At 37.8% G+C, this 22,596-nt stretch overlaps 1 protein-coding gene across 5 annotated transcripts in view; it reads right to left on the reverse strand.

The window, feature by feature from the left end:
• Positions 1–696: 696 nt before the first annotated feature.
• The window catches only part of BICD1 (BICD cargo adaptor 1), a 174,254-nt gene continuing 152,354 nt past the window's right edge, over positions 697–22,596 (reverse strand). For 2 of the 5 annotated variants that reach the window (XM_050323986.1, XM_050323982.1), the window contains 2 exons: positions 12,279–12,354; positions 697–6,521 (listed from right to left, as the gene is read on the reverse strand). In XM_050323986.1, coding sequence (XP_050179943.1) covers positions 6,434–6,521; positions 12,279–12,354 — 164 coding nt within the window. In that variant the 3' untranslated portion in view covers positions 697–6,433. Of the gene's footprint in view, positions 6,522–12,278; positions 12,365–22,596 lie in introns of all 5 variants that reach the window. The other 3 variants (XM_050323985.1, XM_050323984.1, XM_050323981.1) reach the window with 2 other exon arrangements.

The following is a 22,596-nucleotide window of genomic DNA, read 5'->3' on the forward strand; positions in this document are numbered from 1 at the left end:
GCCAAAAACAAACCCAGCCCTCCAATAGTTCCAATTGAGTCAAACATCACAGAAGGCCTGGAGGTGCAATCCTTCCTCCAGGCTCTTCCTGACCAAATTCTGAAAGCTGGACATTTTCTACCTCTCAGAGACCCTGTAAAGAGCAGCCACCCTCCTGCCAGGGCTGAGCTCCTGGATCAGTGTGGAGGGATTTTCACCTCCTTGCATTCAGAGCACGGTTCTTCTACAGGGGAAAAGGATGTTTCTTACTGTAAAAAAGTAGGTATGGTACCCTGTACACAGCACTCCCAAGCCAATTTTATGGCAACTTCAGCTCTTCCTTTGCTTCCACATGCCCTGAGGGTAGAGATTTGCATCTTACAAAGCATTCTTCTACTGAAACTTTACGCAGATATTGCAGCATTTCAGAGATGACTCAAATTTGTTGGAAACACTATATGGGAAACAGTATTTTAGTATCTTCCTCAGAAATATACTCAGAATATTCCTCAGTATATACTCAGAAAACAGAGGAAGCATCTTTGCTTTAATTTTGAATCCCTTTTCCTTTAATGTTGATTTCCATTCTTAATTTCCTCTCTGATACCTTTTAAACTTACAATTAAGGATCTTTAAAAGCTAAATGACTGTGAAAATCTAAGCCAAATCTAAGCACTGTAAACTTCTGTAAATAGAAGTAGACCAGACAGAATAGTGTTAAGTGAACAAAAATGGCCAGTTTATTCACTGGAACAGTTATGCATTACACTGTAATTTTAATTGGAACATAAAGATGTAAGAATCAGTATATCAGCTTCTTTTAATTATTTTCTTCAGCACTAGAGTGTTTTTCCCAACCATTTGACTGCATGATCATATTACACATGTACAAGCACAGACTTTATGAATCCCTCACAAGGCATTAATCTAGGATTGTCTACAAGGACAAGGAAGAGTTAACATGGGAATTACTTCGATTTTAAAAACAAATGATGCGCTTTTGGAAACAAGAATCATTTAACTTTTTTTGCTTTTAGCATAAAGTAACAACAAGAAGAGTTTCCAATACTCAGTCTTTAGCAAATGAACATATATACTTTTATATTTTCTTCACCACCTAGAAACACTTCATCATTTAACCCCAAGAAGGCAGGACAACATAATGTCAATTCAACATAGGAGTAGCTGAGTTATTACAGCAGTAAACATACAGTATACAAATCTGTGTTTGTCACAAACTCCACCAATGTTAAAACTCTTTTGAAAGGAACACAGCAATCTGTATGGTTCATTAGATACAGAACATCATGCAAATGGAAACATTCAATAGATTACAAAAGTCACAAAACATCAGTTTTCTTTTTTTTTTTCAATTGTTTACAAAGGATCAAGTTAATTAACCCTTTAACAGTCAAACCACAGGGCTGATAATCAATAGGGCAATAACTAATAAAATGGACTTAATTTATCCACTGGCATAGCACACATAGCCATATCTGTGAACAGAAGAAATAATAATAAAATAAGCTAGATTACTCTTATTTCTCTTTCATAGCTGATAAAATAACAACTCAGCTAGCAAGCCAGTCTACTTGAAACTTTTATCAAATCCTTCTGTTTATTGATTTCCAAAATATTTCTGAAATCAAGTAACCACATAATAAGAACTCAGAAAACTAACGTGAGAAAAAACATACTCTTATCCACCCCTTCTGTTACAGCAGATCATAATAATCAAAACAAATACCGAGCTTCATAGAAAGACATTTTTGAAACACAAGGCTCTATCACCCAGAGTCTGCCTGCACATTAACTCCAGTCATGAAATATAGGATTTTTCCTTTACTTTTTGTCAGTTTGTCACTTGGTTGCCATTACATTTCATAAAGGGGATTTTCAAGAACAGATTAAAGGATTTAAGCCGTGCGCCTCTGAATGAAAGATACAGACTCTCTGTGATAGTTCTCTCGCCCTTCTAGCAAGAGGAATATGCATATCACACAAGAAATAAGAATTTTCTAGCTTAGTTAAGGATATGGAGAAGCTACATGATGTTAACAATCTCATGCACACATTTTACATTGCATATTTTGATGCATTTGTGCCTGACGGCAAAAGGCAATTGCTTTTTTATTTCTTTTCCACAGGATGCTTAAATTATACTAAAAAAACCCCTTAATGGCTAAAAAAGTCTGAATAGTATATATCCTTTTCAGACTCACTGCACACACAGCAAAGGAAAACTGAAGAAAAGTGATGACTGGAATTTTTAAAGAGGTAACTATAGCAATTATCTTACTTCAAAGGTAAAACATCAGTGCCTGCCATTCTCAAACGAACGTTTCTGAAGTACAAAAGAAAGAAATTTACTGTAACCTCAGTGGATATGCATCTTCTGCCAAAGAAAGGAACAGACCTCAGAAAGGCTGATGTAATCTATACCTGATGATGATGATGATGATCAATTCAGCTACAGTGGAACTGGTAGCACAACTACTGACTTTGGCATTGCATGACTAAACAATAAGGTTGGTATCAAAATAAGGGCCTGGACTCTGGGTGTTGTTCCCAGTGTGTCAAGGACTGGGTCAGACTTCACTAACAGCTTACTTAAGTATTTCCAACGTAACTAGCATGAGCAGCCTTCATAGGTGAGGTCATATTTCATCAGTGAGGTTATATCTCATAACATAATCTCCTTTATGTACACACATTAATATGGCAAATGGCTTAAACAACGTTATAATTTGTTTTTAAATAAAAAACAAACTGAAAATCATCTTGGCATTAAAACTTGCAGCGTTAATTACAGTTTCATTCTACGAACTCTACTGTATAACTATGGTTACATTAATTTACCGTGAAAAATGTGGATAGAGAAAGCACAGAGATGCCAACCTGTCAATCAGATCAATCAGAAAGAATATCACTATTGCCTCCCTCTAGAAGGCAGAAAATTCTATACGATTAGCATGAAAAAGGGTAATATGTCCTCTTTCTGTAAAACCTCCAGGTAGCTTCTGACTGATAGAAAATATATTTTCCATACTATTACATTTTACAATTTATTTCTTCATCTTTTTCTGCCTTAATATCTGATTTTTTGCTATTTCTTTCTTTTTCTTTTTTCTTCCTACACATTTACTATAAACTGTATTTCCAGGAGCAGATCATTTCACTGAACAAGGAATATTTTTTCACTACAGTCGAAAAAATAAAATCAAACCGAAATGCCCCTATTTTGACCTAAATGACCCTATTTTGAGTAACTATTTCAAATCCAAAGAAATTTCAAGGTCATCATAGAGAACAAAAGCTGCATTTCAGACCCAAAAGCCAGGGCAGGATTGGATTTGCGTCCTTACTGAGTATGACACATTGCAGTGCTTCTGAGTATGCTCAACCATTAAAAATATATGTATAATTTTTCTTAATCTTTAAAAAGCAGAATAGATATCAACACAACATAAATTCATTTTAAATGGCCAAAATATCATATTTTGCAACCCTTAAAAATCACAGGGTTTTGTTTCCGGTTTTGTCTGCATGTAAATATTTCCTATAAAATCTCTCACAAAGTTTTATGTCATCAATCAACATGTAACAAAAGAAGAGTTTATCATCTTAAGTTCAAGGCATGTATTTTATTTTGTACTGATTAACTGACGAAAGTTGTGCCAGGGACCTATATAGTTTTATAACTCACAATGCAATAACTACAACCATTTGTACATTTAAGTTGGGTTTTTTTCTACTTCTCTTACATTTCCAACACTTAATTTTTCTTACATATAAAAAAATGTAAATTAAAAACTTAGAAATTAAGAATTTAAAACTTAAGAGAATAAAAAATTTATTAGTTCTATAAAATGGGGCCACAACTTCTATAGCATTGGATGCTGTTTCATAACCCTTGATGCACATGGACATGCCAGTACAATGTTTTGATTTCCCAAAATTGCTCTGCAAATCACAACTGGATAAAAATATGTTTCTAAACTGTCCTGATACAACATTTTTTTCCCAGTAAATCTGTATCTGTATAGAAAGGAAATGTATTTCACTGAATTTCTGCTTAACTAAAGTTCAGGGAAAATACCTTTGTTTTGGATATGAAAATAGGAAAAACTATTCCAAGTGCAGTCTGTGGTAATTGTATTCAAAGTGCTACACAAATTCCTTTTCCTGTTAACAATATACAGTACCTGTATTTGCTGGATGCAGACATGGCCACTGCATGATATTCTTACACCAGGCCAACGGGGTTCGGAACCTGGAGATGCTTTTTGAAGGCTGAATTTGCCTCAGACAAAATGTTGGGTTTTTAAAAATAGCAATCAAAACAGCAGCTAATCCCAGTCCCAGACATTATGATGGAGCTGAACAAGGTTTCACTTGACTTTTCTGTGACAAGACAACAGGTTAAGTATGAGGCTGAATAGTGATGTAAACATCTATGAGAAGAATCATGCAAACCGCATGGAAACCAAAGTCAAAACACTGCCGAGTGTTGTCTGTTTGATCTGATCAGAACTGGATATCAGTTTGTTCCTGTTTTCTCTACCTCTGAATGTTTTGTTACAATAGCTCAGCTGCTTTGCCAAGGTTACACGACAGACGTTGTTGATGACATAGAATATTTCTATTTACAGCACCTTCATTACTGGTACTATGGTAATAATGATTTGTTAGGCACACTGAGTGGTCACCGATTCTCTCCTCTGCTGATGTTTTGTGTATTGTAACATTTGGTAAGCACTGTTACTAGAAAACTGACTTCATTTTTCTCAGCTTCAGGCAGAATTTGAAAGAATTGTTCCAACCACACCTGCAGCAATTGGTTTTTTCCCCCAGCTGCTCTGTACCTCGGGCTGTACTGTGTTTCCCACTTGTACGTCATACGTGTGCTGCAGAGAAGGAATAAAGACGTGGAAATATCTAAGCTTCTCATCTGTAAATAAGTTAAGGCCACCTGACAAAACAAGGAGCCTGCTAGTTACCAACAAGTAGGCAGGTAGGCAGTGCTGCAGACTTGTTTTTCTAGCTGATGACCAGACGGGAAGCCCAGAGATGCTGAAACACAACCCCTTATTTAGCTGCTTGCCTTGCTGCCAGGCACTGTGCAAAATAAATTCCTCTATCCTTGATTTTGTTCTGAAACTCACTACTTTTATGAAAAAAACAGGCTTACTCAGCTTTTACAGGAAAGAATCTTTAACTAGGAACACTGTGCACTGTTGCGATAGAGCCTGCGTAGTGTAGATCACCTGAGTATTTGTCATAAACTGACATGAGCTAAGGTTCTGTGTCTGTTGATTTTTGGCAAGGAAAAAATGCACTACAGTAAAGTCCTACTGACTCTGACCCACACCTTTAACCCTACCTGCATGAGTTCTTTCACCACAGAATACTTCACACGAAATGCATACGAGTTCGCCATTCGTACTAGCCTTCCCTGGTAAGGCCTCGAGCTAGGATCCTGAATGTGGGAGTGGGAGGAAAGAATGTTTTTAATTAGCACACAGCATTTTACTTGTTTTAGATTTTCTTTCTCAGATACCAAATAGAAAGTAATCCCAGAAAACAGCACCAATTCATCTACTTGTCTGAAATGCAAAAATATAATTACAATGCAAGCAAACAACTGAAAACAAATCAATACATTATCCTTTCATCTCCTTCTTAGGCTTAATAATTATCTTTCAGTGAAGAGCTAGAACAAAACCAGAAGCTAGTGTAATAGGAATTAAAAAAACAAGTGCATAAACAATATCAGTGCAGCAGCAAAATATACAGTCATTGTTAACATTCCAATTCAACCCATTTCCAACATTTTTGTGCAATAAAAATTGGCCATATGCTGGCCAATGCAACAAGCCTCATTTTAATATTAACACAGTCATTCTTCACTGAAGCTATTTCTGCTTGGTTTTAAAAAATAAAATCAGTTAAATACAACTCTCACAAAGGAAAAAAAAAGACTATATTTTATAAACACAAAATTCTGGTGCAAATAAAGTAAGAAATAAATATCACACCCTTGAAGACAAAAGGAAATTTGAACTGGTTCCTATGGCTGAACTTGGAGTATGTGAGGGTAGGATTTTTGTAACATATTTTAACATTGGCTTAAGTCTCTCATAATTTCAGAGGTAAAGCCAAGCAGCTGGGAGGAACATTTTTGTCGAGATGTTAAATTTCACTACACGTCAGTCGTGATAGCACAGTTTGAGTACAATCAGAGGAACCATAAAAAGTCTTCTTGATAGGTTGGGCTCTGTGCTTTGTGTTCTTCTTCTCAACCTTCCCTCAGTTGCCAGAGCAGGGGATATGAATCCAGACTTGCCAATGCAGCAACAAGGCAGGATTGTCCACCTGCTTGCTGGGAACAACCCCAACCTTTGTTGCACGAACTCCACTCTGTTTGCATTTTCTCTTACGTTGCATATGAAGATTAGGGGTAAGGAGGAGGCTTAGAGAGACAGTTGAGAGGGGCACACTGAGAGCTGGAATGTGGCTGCTCTTCTGGAAGAGCATTAGGACTGAAAATCAAAAAGAAAAGAGAAAAAGTGCTTAAAATACACGGCAAACTTTTTACATCCATGTAAATAGTACAGGGTTGGAAATGAACTTCAGAAGGGGATGAAGCCTCATCTCTAAATCCGTATCCTCAGACACACAGTACATGTAAAGAAAATCCTCAGTATGCATGCATTCAGTGACACCTGGATGCAGATGTGAAGTGGTCCAGATATCCCACTTGCCAGTTCCTGTACACAAATGCTGTTTGCATGCTCTGATGAGAAATGCTGTGTGGAGACAAGAATGCATATGCGAAATGGGGGAGCAAATTTGAAGGACAAGATGCAGGTGCCATCTTTATGTGAGTATTAAAGATTTTATATATGCAGCTAACTGAAATGAAGGACAGTGCCAGGATGGAAATCAGGTTTCAAAACTTTGTGAAAATGTGATCTTTTACTGAAAATGGGACCTATTTACTAGTACATCTGTACAAACACAGTGTAACCTTCCTCATCAGGCAACATAAGCATTACATATTTTGTAATTAACACTCCCAAAGGGCCAGGATTTTTTTGTGTTTAGTTTTCTTTTGGGTTTTGTGCTGCTGGAATTCTCTTTATTCTGTCATATACTTCTGTCATTTGACTGTTTTTCATGTACAATTTGTCTGATAACAGCATTCACCCATAAGGCTCTTGATATGCATTTGTAGCATCCACTGTCACATAATGCAGAGAAGTCTGAACCAGCTTTCAGCAAACCAGATGGGGCTGGAGTAGCAGCCAAGATAAGGGGCACCTAACACAAACACACCCCACTTCTTGGTGCCGACTTCCAAGCAGCAAAACAAGATACCAAAACAAAATGCAAGTAAATGTAGTTTATAAAGAGAAGAACAATACTGCAAAACTCAGATCTTTAATGTGTCTGGGAAGAGTTTTTTCCTTAATGCTTCAAATGTTCTACACTCCTGAAGTTATTCCAAGCACAACAGTGTGACATATGATAAAGTACATTTATGTCTCTTGTCTTCAAGAGAATTTGCCTTTTCTGTTTTCCTTTTTTAGAAACAATTCTTTTACGCTTTTACATATTATCTCTGCAGCACAGACTATGGGTGTACTGGCTGAAGGAATGCAATTAGTCTATTGCTGGAAAGGAATCAATTTGAAATGCCAGAGGTATTTGAAAACCTGCCACTGGAAATGCCAGTGGCACTGAAAATGTCTTTAGTTTCACATATAGCAGTTACTTCAGGAAACACAGAAATGACACTGCATTTGACTGAAGACAGAAAGAAGCGTGTGTCATCACCATTAAGTAAGTTGGTGACAACGTCTACACTTTCAAATCAGAGAAGCCTAGGAGACTATAACTACAAATCCACAGGTATTACAATCCAGCAGGAGCTACAGTCCTTGCACCTCTGAGTTTATTTGAAGATCATAGAGTTGCATGTCTTAAGTTAGATTCTGTTTCACATTAATGCTCCTGAAGTTTCCCAATTGTAAAATGGCTGGTGAGAGTGAGTTATAGAAGTTCAGGACCTCACAAGTTTTGTTTTATGCTCAGCTGTCTGAGTGGTTCAGTCTCAAAGTGTGTAGTGTTACGGACTAAGACGCCTCAGTTTATATATTGATTTAGTTTAACTCTAAGCACCTAGGCATAAATATTTAATCTAAAATATTTTCTTGTAGTAGTTGGACTTATTTAAACAAACACTCTGAGAAGACCTAAACCCTGTACTCCCTAAGTAATTATTTCCACAGCTATAACTATCCTTTTCTTCTCCCATATTCTACCACATGCAGATGCAGATACAGCATCTAAAGAGAGATCTGACTGAGATTTTTGCCTACTCCACACAAACAAGTGTGTCAGCAGTGACTGCAGATGAACCCAAAAGGTCTACGTTTCTTATCAGGAGCCAGCTCCTGCTTTGAGCACCTCCTAAGTTTTCAAGGTAGATTTAGGAGAAGCTCTAGTCTTAAGTCCTTCAGAGATATAAAAGTGAATTACAACTTTAACATCAAATTTGGGGGGGGGGGAGGGAGCCAAAGAGGTGGTCATGTGACCCTACAAAGTCTACCTTACTCTTCTCCCTCGCTGCCCCATTTCTTTTTTAACAGGGCTCCTATAATTACCAGAAAGGAACAGAAACTCAACACACAGAGACGTGTTTGTGTTTTGGGGCTTCCTTCCCGGCTTTAAAAATAAGCAACAAATGATGTTTGAGCTCCAAAGGAGAGGACTGATAAGGAAATGGCCATAGTTACAACTACTTGTGTACAGCAATGGCCTGAAAGAGGACCTTTTGAGACACATAAGATTCTCCTCTACACAAATATACATAACCATAATAATGTTATGGCATGACCCTCAGTACAAAGTCAGCCCTGCCTGTAAATACTGTAATACAAACTATCCCAGGCTATGCTCAGATTAGCAATTCTAAGCACTGTGCTTATATATTTTATATTATATTAATTATATTAATTTTCTCTTCATGGTAATTCTGCATTGCTTCTTACTTTGAAATACAAGCACACTTCTGTGCACGGAAGAAAGAGAAAACTCTGTCTCACTATCTCCTTTTCAACCAATAATAAATATTAGGGCCATTAGGAAGAGAAAAAAAATTACACGGCTATCAAGCACCTTTATAGCAACATATATAACCATATGACTTCTAGTCCCAGAAGATTTAAATCTTTTCCTATAACTCTACTGTTACATGATCTCCTTTTCAGAAACATAATACATCCAGTTCATTAATGCAGATTGCTGCAGCAGCATATAAACCAAAAGTACATCACAAAATATGGCATTCAGTGTGCTTTTCAGGCATTATAGGTGCTCGTGGCAGCAGGTTCTGGAGCTGAGCACATTGACAGTCACAGGCAGTAGAGGATGGCAGGTAAGATTAATAACACAAAGCAATAGAGAGACATGGAAGAACCTGAAGCTGTTGACTATTAACTGAGAATAAGGAAGAACATTGTTTCATTCCTCCCATGGGACATGTGCAGCTTTTAAAACATTAGGTTTAATAGACATTTTTGTAAACATCTGGCTGGTATCATTTGGGGATCTATTCATTCAATTGATGGATAAAGTCTGTGTCATTTTTTGTGTTAGTATTATTGCCTGGTGTGAAGCAGCTTTTTTTCCCCCTGGCACTCAAAATGCTAATTATGTATTTCTAAAATCAATGGAAAATAGCGTGCAAAATGCTTCAGTGTTTGTATGTGCACTGCTCTCTGTCTTAACAAAGCCAGTCACATGCAATATTGTCTGGCATTGATTGTAATGAAAAAATAATCAGCAATGGAGAGTATAAACAGAACAGTAATATTTTCAGAATGCAACCAGTAATATTTTACCTTATTTAAAATCTATTTCCTATTTTTTATAAAGAAAAGCATTATTTCTTATTAAATGTGTAATATTAATTACATTTGAAGTACTGGGGGGGGTGTTTGTTTTGGTTTTGGTTTCATTTTTTTTTGGTTTTTTTTTTTTTTTTCTTTTTACTAATAGATAACTTGGGTCTAAAGTTTTGGCTTCATTCAACTTGAAATTGTGTCTAGCTTATCTAGTGAGATCTACCAAGGCCTATGCACTCAAATCACAACTACTAAAAATTCCAGAGTTCTACGAGTCCCACTTACAAATCAGTATAGATAACGGATGAGGGAATACTCTGTGAATCTACCTGTATTATGGCCAGGCATATTAACTAGTTTGATCACAATTAGACATTGCAGGATGTGGAGAACATCTGTGTGAATCACAACCCTTAACAAGCTCTTGTTCGGTCCTGACTAAAATGCCACTGAGAGGTCACATTACCGCAAGGATTGTGCTAGAGGTTTTAAAAACAAACATACCCCTCTCTTAAAATATGTGACTTCAGGGCTGGGCAGAGCTTTCATTTGCCTCTTGGCATCACTTTTTGATTGAAAGCATATGCCATACCTGCACCAGCTGTCAGAGGATGAGGAAGGCAGAGCAAGCTCGTCTTCCTTCTCTGCTGCATTTAGAAAATCTGAACCTCAGTAAATCTAACGGGTTCTTTAAATACCTTCAAATTTTATTTCATATTTCAAATCTATTTAAATAAATAAATCGATCTGTATTGAAAGAACTCAAAAATTTATGCCATCATGCTGGCTTGCTTGTAATCTCTCGTTATGCTTCACTGCCTTACAAAGCTGGGCAGCTCTGTGGCTGAGGCAAGCAAGGCAACAGTGTGAATATACCAAGAATAGTGTGTTGTTTTCCCTTCACCAGAAGAATATCAATCTAGTGGTAAAAAAAACACAGCCACTTGCCAGTCAGTTTTTCAGCTGAGTATACAGGTGTGTTGTTTGTGGGATGACTGAAGTTTTTTAAAAATATTAACCTTATTTTAAATTATCAGAAGGTAAGCCTTGCAGACCAATGTATGTCAGTAGTAAATCAGGTAGGTCTTCCAATCTGAGAAGAATTTTTAAAATTGCAGAAGCAATTGTTTGTTAACATTTAAAGAGACATTAACATTAGCAGTAGAGCATATTCTCCACAAGGAGAGCAGCTCTGGAAAGAACAGAGTAGAATTTGGTGTTAAAATAAGGGCTACAATTTAGGGTTAAAATAAGGCTTGTTGACATTAAACTTCCATATATCCAAAGCACCTAATCATAACCTCAAATTGCTGTACCATCTCAAATACAGCAGACATTCCACATGCATTTTAAGGATTTTAAATGTAACTTGTAACTTTTTTTCAGTATGCTGTAAAACTCCAAACTGCAAATCAGTAAATGATACTTGTCAGTTATAATGAGCTTACCCCAACTCCTCAGTAAAATTTTCATATTACCATTATATAGTAAGGAAGATAATAATACTTCCACTTTATAGGCAATCAAAGAGAGGTACTAATGAAGCAGGTGTTTAAGGCCACCAAGAGACCCCCTGTGACTGATGTGTGGTCTGAAAGCTGCACCACATCCCTTCCCCTTGGGCACCATGGCAGAATTCCCCACGAGAGGTTTAGTGTAGCACTGTGTGAGAAGTAGTTTCATTATATGTTTGGCTATTTACCAACTTGGTCACTACAGTTCAGGCTAAAGTCTAAAAATGTAACCTATTTCAAATGACAGCATCAGCACGAGGGAATATGTGCACAGAATGTACCACGAACTGATATTGTATCTCTTTTTGCTTAGGTTTGGGTTTGTGCCTTGATTAACTCAGCCATCTGAGAAGCATGATTTGGCCTTTGCACCACCTATGAGCAAGGACACCAGGAGATTAGTTTTAAAAACAAGATTAAAATCTGACTGCATCGGGTCTGAGTTTTCAAGTCAGGGAGAACTTTCTTAGAACTGTCTGCTAAAAATCTCACAAATGCCTTTAAAATGCCACCTTATGAAAGGGAAGCCTACATCTACCCCTAAAACTTAAAGCCCCCGATTTAAAAAAAGTTATGTAGCAAGAAATAAAATCACTACTATTTTGGCATCATTGAGAAACTGTCTGCATAAAAAAATCAAATGAGGGCTGCAAGACCCAACTTTGCATTTTTTTCCCGTATTTTCACATGGAAGCAAGTGCGTGAATGCCGTGGCTCATGTTTGTACTGTCACTGCAGAAATTGTCGCTGTTCCTCGAGCTGTTAAAAGTTTGCTGTTAGAAAAGTGTAGAAGAGCTTTTGTATGAGGAAGAGGAGGGGAGTCACAGGCGTGCATGCAGCTATGTGCAAAGAGAAGAGAGTTAGTTAAGTTTACCTGACAGTCTGGCAATCTGGCCCCCTGGCTAGTTGTGAGCCGTGTGGCGGTATGGAGGCAGCAGGCTGCTGACAATCTACAAGAAACTGATAAATTAGACATATATACAGAGAGATTACAGAGCAAGGGGTTAGTAACGGTAGTACACAGGCTACGCATCTGATGGAGAGATTTAGTGAGGAATGTGTTCTTGGTTCCTTATCTGACAGAAACACCTTTTTTTCTGATAACAGTAACATTGGCTATTGCCTTTTTTCTTCTTTTTAAAAGAAGCAGTGGAAGCATTTATGTTTGTTTTCCCTTAGCACTGGCAAATTTTTGTTTAAACAGACAGCAATAATGGGCTATATTCAGGGTTTGGGTTTAAACCTTGTACTTCTCATTCCTCTGCTCGTGATGAAGTTGTTTTTCTTACATCTAATAGAACCAGTGTCAATAAAGCTACTCAAAATTTATCCAAAGAACTTATATCAGTATAACATCAATTACAGATGCCATCTCACAAACGGTGTTTGTGAGATTGGTTTTTATTTTTGAGGAAAAGGGAGAACTTGATACAGTCCATTTCACTGTTCTGTCTAGATTATTATATTAGTTCTCTGCCAAAGCAGTTACCACATTAATCACTTGCAAAGCTGTATTCTGGTTCTTAATTTATTAAATAACAGTAAAGGCCAAATAATCCTTCATTGCTGTGTTTTTACTATGACATTCGAAACAGCTTTAAACACAATAATATTTGTGGGGCTTCATGAAAGTAGTTGAACAGGACAACCTTGCTTTCTAGCTCACTAGTTTCTACTGAGATTTCCAGATTTCAAGATTAGTTCATTTTCCCTGCAGCAGTCTGGCCTTTCATTCCACTGTCTGTGTGATTCAGATTGTCAGACAACAATCATCAGGGTCCTCTCGAACATTGAAATCTGTGAGTGAAATTCTGACCATATGAAAAACTACGTGAGATTACTTTTAGTCTCCAGTAGGATTTGCAGACCTATCATCCTTGCTGGCTGCTTCAACCTGATTCTCAACCTGACTCTTTGATTCCCTTGAACCTGAAAAATGAGAAAAGGGGACCTTCACGTACTTGGAAAGAAATTGATTCTGGTTCTTTTTTCAGTTGGTTGCTACTTAAAGTTCAACACTAGGAATCATTTCTCTTTGCAATGTAGATGTTTTACAAAACCCCCTTCTATTCTTTGTCTCAATTGAGTGGAAGAATATGCGAGTAAATTTGCTGTCAGGAGTCTTGAGATGGTACCAGGTACAATGCAGAGCAACACACCTTCCTAGCAACACTGAGCATCATATCCACTATCATAACATTTCCCTTTCTATCAGCCCAGAGTGCTTCTTCCTAGTTCCTGTGAAGATCTGTGCTGACCTCCAGTGGGTGGAAGCAAGTGTACCCAAACTGTTGGTTTCTTCCTACTTCAGCAAAGAGGAGAGAGGTTTGGCCTCATTTTCTAGTACACAGGTGTCCACATCAGAAAAATACGTGCACAGATGGTGCTACCACCATCGTGTCTGGAAGCAGAAATGGAATGAGAAACGATACTCTGTCATTCTCTCATTTACCAGGGTTGTCACTAGAGTCCTCAGTCCATCTTTAAGCAGAAAAGTGCAAGAGTGAGCAGTGCATTTGAGCCATGAACAGAAGAGTCTGTCAGTTCAGCACAAAGCTCAAGTAAAATAAGAGGTGCCTGGAGAACAGACAGATCAGGCTAAGTGCAGGAAGAAAATTATTACTGAAAAGTAAAAAACAAAAGAAATTAATGTCTTATTCTAAGCAAACTAGTTTGCAGATGTCCAAAGCAAAGTCATCCTTGACAGTTTATACAAGGTAGTAGTCAGTGAGAAAAGGAATGAAGAATAGAATGCTGTATAATGAAAAAGTGTGGACAGGTTTCATAAATACAGAGGAAATTGTTCTGACAGCCTTTTCCGGAACAACACAAATGCCTGATTTATGATCCTATTCTCATATCTCAAACATGGTGCAAATATTTTATGGTTTGTCTTCATCTGCTACATTTGGCAGAATGCAGGAATAGCGAGCCAGGTTCTGCCAGCAGTATTCAAGCTGGATAGTAACTGCTTCCGAAAGAACAGACTCCCCTGACTTCATGTGAAGCAATTCTAGCTGGCATCAGCAGTGCTCATGCAGTCCTGGCTCACACTGCCATCAGGACCAAATCTAGCGATCCACGTGTCTTAAGATGACTGAATCTTACTCCTACATCCTCAAGGAGTGAAGTTTTTGAGGATTATGCCAGGAAAAAGCTAAGCAGAATGCATATGGCTTACACAGACATATTTCAAATTCAAAGGAGCTTCTTATCTACTTATGTTCAAGTAGCTGTGCCAGAGCTAACTTTATTCCTTCTATATTTAATCCTTTTAAGTATTTTGGAGGGTTTATAACGCTATTCTCTAATGTCATGACAATCGTAAAATGACTTCTTTCTACTAAGGAACTCCTGCTTGCATCAAGTCAATCATCAAGTTTGCTCCTTTCTGAAATACTGTGCTGAGGGCTAAAAGTTTCAAAGACGTCTTTGCTAATTCTGTGGTCAATGTCACATGCCGTAAAGACAAGGTAGGAAAGACATACGTTATTTTATTAGAAAAATAAAAATAAATTTTAAAATTCCACTGGAAGAAGCCTGTTCCCTGTATTTTTCAAATCTCAGGGACTGTCAGTCAAGCTACAGAGTGAAAGGACAGTTTGTCATTTATGTAGAAGATACTTGGAGAACACACAGATTACACTTTTTGGTGTATCTTCTGAGACTATGACCAACAAAATGATTAAGAAAGTTATTAAATACAGACGATCTTATTTCTCCATCATCTTCACTTACTGTGAGGAAAGAAACCACTTAGGAGCAGCAGCTGGGCTGGCTGATCCCTTAAGAGTCCTTTTACAATTCTAAGAACCTTATAACAAAGAAATGAATTTTAGTGATCATTTCAACCACAGAAGGCAAAGAGGAGCTATTGTAATCGAAATTCATATGCCAGTTTTCACTGAATTTAGCAGGACTTAGGGCTGCATAGTCCTGTGGCAGCATTAGACAACATTCACCACTGGATCTGTTGGAGCTTTGAGGCTTGACTTGTGCTATGCATTAGTCCTGTTTCGACTTTCCAGTTCTTACCATTTTAGCCATTTGCTGGCAGTGGTGGTGTAAAGGGCTCAGAGATTTCCTCTCTCACAGCTTAGCCACTGCTGATTTTTCTTTGGAATCTAATGCTTAGTCCTAATCAGGCTAATCAGCTCCTGCTGTAAGAGCATTAAAAAAAAAAACAAGCTCAGAGAAACTACATCTGCTCACATGAGCACTGAATGTGCTGCTATCAATTATCTGCTGAGAGCAAATCTCAAAAAAAAAAAAAAAAAAAAAAAAAAAGGTATTTTCCTGTGCTTCCCTTTGGCTCAGCCACAAATCGAATGCATTTCCCTGGTGTCACAAGGTGTGCTCTGCCCTTCAGTCTGTGAACTGGGTGACTCTAATCACCAGAGGTCTGCGTTACTGGGTTATTACTGTCTGAGAGATGGGCATGCCTTCTGTTGACATCAGCAATGTCCCCAGCAAAAAACCTACGTGCAAGCATTTTCAGTCCCACCTGCTCAGGACCCAGCACACTGCAATGGAACATTTCAGCACATTTTGTCACTCAGTAAATTACTAATCTCTACACAGTGCTGTCAAAGACTGAGACTCGTCAGAATCCAAACCTAAGCATAACGTACTTTTAACTATGTTTAGTTCATTAATCAGTGAAAAGGGTTTTTTTTCCCCCCTTTCCTCTATTTACCCTCTTTAAGGGTAAAACTGATAGTCAAAAACCAAACCAATCAACAGGTACTGTTACATATTTAGCATTTCTGACATGAAAATTTGGGAAAAATCTGTTCTTGATAAATGAAAAGCTGTCAAGAAATGCTTATGACAAAATATGAGATTGAGGTTTTTTCAGTCTGTTAAAACAAACCCTCCCTAGAATCCCATGGACCACATCAGGCCAACAGAAACTCCTTCTTTCCTAGTTAAAAGCTCTCAAGCTCTCTCACTTTGTGTTACACTACCCAATGTCAATTGAACTTGCTTCATCAAGTTTGAGGAATTTGATAACAAGTCTATGAAGTTGCTACTGGCAATTTACTTGAAAAGAGAAGCTGTCTCCATTAATATGGTAATGAATAGTTTTCTTCCCTGAGGTGCCAATTTAATGGGAAAGAAGGAGTGGTTAATGGCATGAGCTGAAAGCAGTGGGCAAAGAACAAATCTGTAGTCTTCTAGTTGTGCAGAGGTAGAAACAGAGCGAGACCTACAAAGACAGTAAATCAATCCTCTTTGCTCAAAGATGAAGAACAAGGAAAATTTCAAAACCAAAAGACAAATGTGAGATGTGAAGAAGAATGGGGCAGAGGGCACTAAAATATTGGACCTCCTGGCTGAGATTTGTAGAGATGCTTTCAAGCTGCAGTCTGCTAAGATGAGAAAAGTCCCAAAACTGTTTATATTCAGGGGTGATGGGGACATAAGTTTATACAATTCTTTGACTAGCTAGTTTCATTTATAATTTATCTCTGTTTTTCTAATGGATGCCAAGAAAACTGACCTTCCTCAAGGCCAAGAGGAACTTTAGGAGGTAATGGTCATCACAAAGAACAGCTGGTGAGAGGACAGCTGTGACACCTTCGGAAAAAGCCACAAACAATGGTACAGGTCAAAGATTAGAAGAGCCTCTCCCTTCTCCTACTTCCAGGGTCAGTCTGGGTCTGGATATAACACAGTTACCTCTGTCCTACACACAGCCCCAGCTGATGAGTCTGTCAGATGCAAACTGGATGCAGCTCCGTGTTTCTGCAGGCTGTCCCTGGAAGGAGAGGACTACAGTGGAGCAGCCACAGGGATTCCATGTGGAGCCTGAGTGGCCTAACTAACCCCAGCTTGCTCAGAGCAGGATTGACTCAGCTTGTCCTGGCCTAGGAGCAAAAGGAGCAGCGCAGGAGGACTGAGCCATTGTACCACTCCATGAGAGCCAGCCCTGTCCTGGCACAGCTACACACGGGCAGCTTAATAAAGTTCACCAGGTGCAAGTTAGCTCCTGCACATTTCCCAGCACCCAGATTACCTGGGATTTCCCACTATCTGAGTGTTACTCCTATTAAACTGAATAATGGATCATTGACTGGAGACAGACAAATGTATCAACCAAGTATCAGTTTTGCCTTTCTTCACAGTAAAGCTGATCTACTATAAAATCCCTATGACAAGTCTTGCAAGTACCCAGGAGACTCACATCTTAAGCCTGCTACTCAGAGAAACTTGGTGTCTTAGGATTACTTTTGACTGGAGAAGCTCTACAACAATCAGTTCTTCCACTACTTATTTCTTAGTGTTCTCAAAAACTATCTGGAGAGTAAGACATGTGAGCACGCTGCTGAACTCCCATTATCTACCAATATCTATGTAATGCCCCAAGATGCAATAGACCAGCAGTAGGATGAATCTAAAATCCTCATCTCCTGTCATCTCCCCATGTCCATTCTTTTTCTTGCAAAGGAGGTCCAGGAATATCCCACTGTTTCTACACTCCCAAGTTTCTAACACAGGCCCTTCTTTTGCTCTTCCTCTTCTCAGCTCTTTACCTTTAAGACAAGGTCAGATAGAGTCAACGTACCAGAGGGCTTTCTGTCAAATGCTTCTCAAGAGTAAGAGCAGGTAGGGAATTTAATTGCTATTTGCTTATGGTGTTTATGGAAACACTCTCTATCTTGGTGATTTCCACAGACCAACTCACGGAGCATCACTAACAACTTCACGCACTACCTGGCACACAACACGGACAGACATGGTTTAGTAGCTCACTGGTTCAGTGGTTTTCCAGAACATGTCAGGTCTCTTGGCCTATGTTCTAGTGAGTTCTTTCATCTATACAACAGCTACACTATATGAAGTGCTTCTCCCATTGATTTACTTATTCTGTGTGACTTAATTTCTACTTTTTTTTTTTTTTTGACTTGAATTATCCCAAATCTAGAGAGCTGTTCCCTCATCAGTCCATGTTTCAGTGGTAATGTGTCTGTTAGCTCAAAGTACAGTGACAAAGCCATATCCCAGCCTTGCCCTTTCCTGTAGCTTGCATTAAGAAGAACTTTTTAAAAAGAAATAATACCTTGTCATTAATAAAATTAGCAAAATGCGTTTTTCTCCAGTTTAAGAGCATAAAGAGGTTTCTTATCAGCTCTGCAGATTTTTTTCATATTTTCTATATCACGATGTGTTTGTTATTTCTCAAATCGTTTCTATGAATGCTTTAAATAATTCCTCATTAAATCTACTGAGAAGTTAAATAATGGGTTAGTAAAATAGCAGAAATGGAAATGGTAGAAGCAGAAAAATATATCTTCAGTTGCTTTCTTTTATACAGTTCATAAAGGCACATTTAAAAAGGTCTGATGATTCACAAAATACTTACTAAAAGACACACACATTTTAAACATTTCAAAAGAGGAAAAGAAAGGTCTTAGAATTACATAAATTCATCACACTTCGATCTTGTTATTTACCATGGAAACGTAAATCAAGGAGACATTTCAGATGGTCACAAAATCATCCAGATTAAAAATGCTTGCACTATTGTATGGGGAAAGAAGGGCCTGATCCAAAATTTTAAGTCAGTGGGAACGGTAACTTTAGTAGGCTTTGGAAGAAACAACAGAAATTACAATTACAAGGCTCCATACCCCTAAAGGATGCAGACAGGGAGATACTTACAATAAAGGATACTAATCTTGATTAAAGAATGGCTGGTGAGCTTACTCCACACACCACAACATCCCAAGGAACTGCTCTATTAGGGAGCTAAAATATCAGCATGTCTAATTCAAACAGAAACTCATTTCAGCTTTGCCTATTTTATGAGGCGAGAAGCCCAATATTGAATATTCCTGTGCATTTGATGGCAAAAATCAGTAGGTCAAGAAACCACATTAAACCTTGTCATAAAAGAAGATAAAGATGGTTGACTTTTGTTGCCAACACTGTCAAGATATTTCAATCTCTGTTTTAGTTAATTGCTGGGACTGGACTCCAAAGCCCAAAATTTTCATAGGAATATCTGGAAACACACCTTAAAGATTTGCTGTGTTCACCTTCATACCTGTTTAGTTAGAAACAATCAGAGGTCTAATAAGGCTTTACTGGAGAACTTCAACAAATGATGCTAATATTAACCATTCCATCCAGCAATGATGTCATAGCTTAGATACAGAGAGAAAAATGTCAATAGCCTTTTAATGAAAATATACAAAAGTAAGGCATGGATTTCACTGCAATCTTTTTGTTTGTTTGTTTGGTTGGTTGGGTTTTTTTATGCTTTTTCAAACAGATTGGAGCTTCTATCAAAAATAGGTTTTGTTTTGGAATTGCTTTCTACATTTAGTAAAAAAAATCAGCAGAAATTAAATTAAACTTGTAAAACTGCAGTGAATTCATGCCACAATAGCTAAATTATATTGAAGTAGCTAAATTATATTGATCAGCATGAAATGTATGGGTTTGGTCTCATCAGTGATAACTGGAAAGCTAAATGCAAGAGAGGAAAAGCACAGAGAGAAAAGGTCCTGTTCACAGTGGCACCAAGAGGTAAAAGTACATTTAGCCAGCTGAATTCTTTATCAGCTACAGCCAACTAATGTCCTTGGCAAGGATACTGTTCTTCAAATTCAAAACGGCCTCCACAAGGACAACGTACCATGCTTGAAATGGCATAAATATGCAATGCTCATTAAGCTTAGTTAAATGAGCACATCAGATGCAGGACACGGCCCTGAGAGCAGGAAGATATTTACATATATCTGTATATATGCACTAATACCGCTCATTAAACAATGAACACATATATACACAAATATGGGATGTTTACAAAACCCACAGAAAACAGGACAATGCAGAACAAAAAAGAGAACATACATAATAAGTATAAAATGACTGAATTATCCTTTTTGTGAAGAGCATCATGTTCAGGTTAAAAAAACTCTTACACCTGATTTTTAAAAAAATCCTACTAAAAACATATAAAATCCATTTTCCATGAAGAGACAGATTAGGCAAATATTGCAGGAGTCTTACAACAGTCAGTAGCCTGCCTGATTGCACAAGCTCAGAGACATCTTGCAGGTACAGGATCACCATCAACGCAAGTACATTCTCAGTAGATAAAAATACAACATACTCATAGCCAAGGACTCAGAAGAATCACCCACGGATCTCTCCTGAAGCAAAGGGCAATTTGCACTTGGATAAATTTGCATTGCCAGAGTAACGTTGTGGGGTTTTTAAAGAAAAAAAATTGGTTCTGAAGAACTTTCATGCTTTGGATTGCTTGGATGAATCAAAACAAACTTTCCTGAGTGAATAATTCAGAGCAGACTAGCCTGACTAGTTATATATTATATGTCTACATATCTTATTTAGTAGTGGTGCCTTGGTTAATCACCTATCCTGCTTTTCAAGAATAAACTGTTTCACCTAATATACAGAAAAATCCACACTGTTTGGAACTCAGAATAAAATTATTTAACATAAAATCAGCATAGAAAGAGGTCTCTAGATGCTAGTCATGTTGACTTTCCTCTTCATTAATCTATAAAATTCCTTCACAAAGGAGAAGTAAGAAATATTTAAAACTCTTCACTGGGTGACCTGAGCAATCATAAAGATCTACAAAGCACCCTCCTGACAAAATTCAGTTCTGAGCTGTTAGTGTTCCTCAAAGGACTTCTTTTATAACCATTTTTTAAAAGAAGCTGTGCTTTCCTCTGTGTACAGATTTCTAACAGTCCTGCTGTTTTCAAAATTGAGAAATGCCTGAAAAAGCAAAGTTGAGGTACTGAAGTAATGCCTGTAGCAGCAAGACTTAGAAATCTGTGAGGAGCTTTCTGGCATTGGTACTTAAACTCAAAGCGAAGCTTTTGGAACTACTTTTGGCAAAATATTCCTTAAAAAAAAAACACAAAAAACCCCAAAAAACCAAAAACCACCACACTAAACCCAAAAATGTGCACAGCTAAAGACCTCTAACTTAAACCCTTTTCAACACACAATGAAATGGCTATAAAAAATTGGTTCCCCCTACCTTTCCAAGGGGGGAAGGTACACAAGGCACATGTCTACAGACAGCCTCTGCTGTGCAGAACGGTGTCAGCCTGAGCCTCCCTGCTCATTTTCCCAACCCCTGCAGCCAAAAGGGGAGGGCAAAGAGAACTTACTTTCCTATCAGTGGCTTCTACTCAATCCTTTTGATGATGCTTTCCTGTATCTTCACACTGCCTAACAAGATGAAGCAGCAAGAAGGAGGAGCCAAAACCAACCATCTTGCCCCACATGTTAAGTTCCACTTTAACGTTATTTTAAGAAAAATACAGGAGAAGGAACATGAGCTTCTGATTACACAGAATAACTTTTTACAGAATATTTCTGAAAATCATACCCTACACACTCTACCTTAAAAAAGCTCAAAATCCAGAAAGAAAAAATTAAAGTAGCATTAGTGAATTCCTCACCCCTTGAGCCAGGAGAGGTTACTCAACACCTCACATGACCTATCAAAAGCCTTTAAGTCCTTATAACACTAAGGGCCACCCTACTCAGAAGACCCTCTGCTCCTTGTTGTGTTAAATTTTGGTTGTGCTACATCAAACAGATCAGTGCATTCCTAGGTTTCTCACCTATTCTTCACATGTTAAACCAACTCCACTGTAAGGGTCAATTTGTAAAGACAACTCTTAAGCAATTTCCCTCAAGTTTCAGCTGAAAGATTCAATTATAAGACTTCTTAGGACCTCAGCATTTGGGTGATTGAGATTTTGCATTTTCATTTTCCTTGTTAGCTTTAAAAAATACAGTCTACCTACAGATTGTATAAGTTAGCTCTTGGTGACACTCTGTAGAAATTTCCTTTGGGATAGAGTTTTTATAAATTAGGTTAAATTTCAAGGTAAGAATACAAACTGACACACAAGAGCTAGTTATTTGTATCATATTATGATTCATATCTGATTTGCCTGTAAGCACAGAGCTACAGCAGAAATTAATCTTGGAATACTTTTATTGTAAGAGTATCTATTAAATACTCTCAATTATGCATGATAGGTGATGAGCTCAGCGCTTGAGCAGTTGCTATACTATTATGTAGCACTCCTTGTGCTGTCTTTATCTTCCACATTAGTCTCATCTTGTAACAATTAAATGCCAGGCTGTAAATCACTCTTGAAAGACACTGAAAAAGCAAGCAGGCTTTC

Source organism: Myiozetetes cayanensis, unplaced genomic scaffold (genome assembly GCF_022539395.1).
Source record: "Myiozetetes cayanensis isolate MyiCay16 unplaced genomic scaffold, myiCay2020 scf3, whole genome shotgun sequence".
In the NCBI taxonomy this organism is placed as follows: domain Eukaryota; kingdom Metazoa; phylum Chordata; class Aves; order Passeriformes; family Tyrannidae; genus Myiozetetes; species Myiozetetes cayanensis.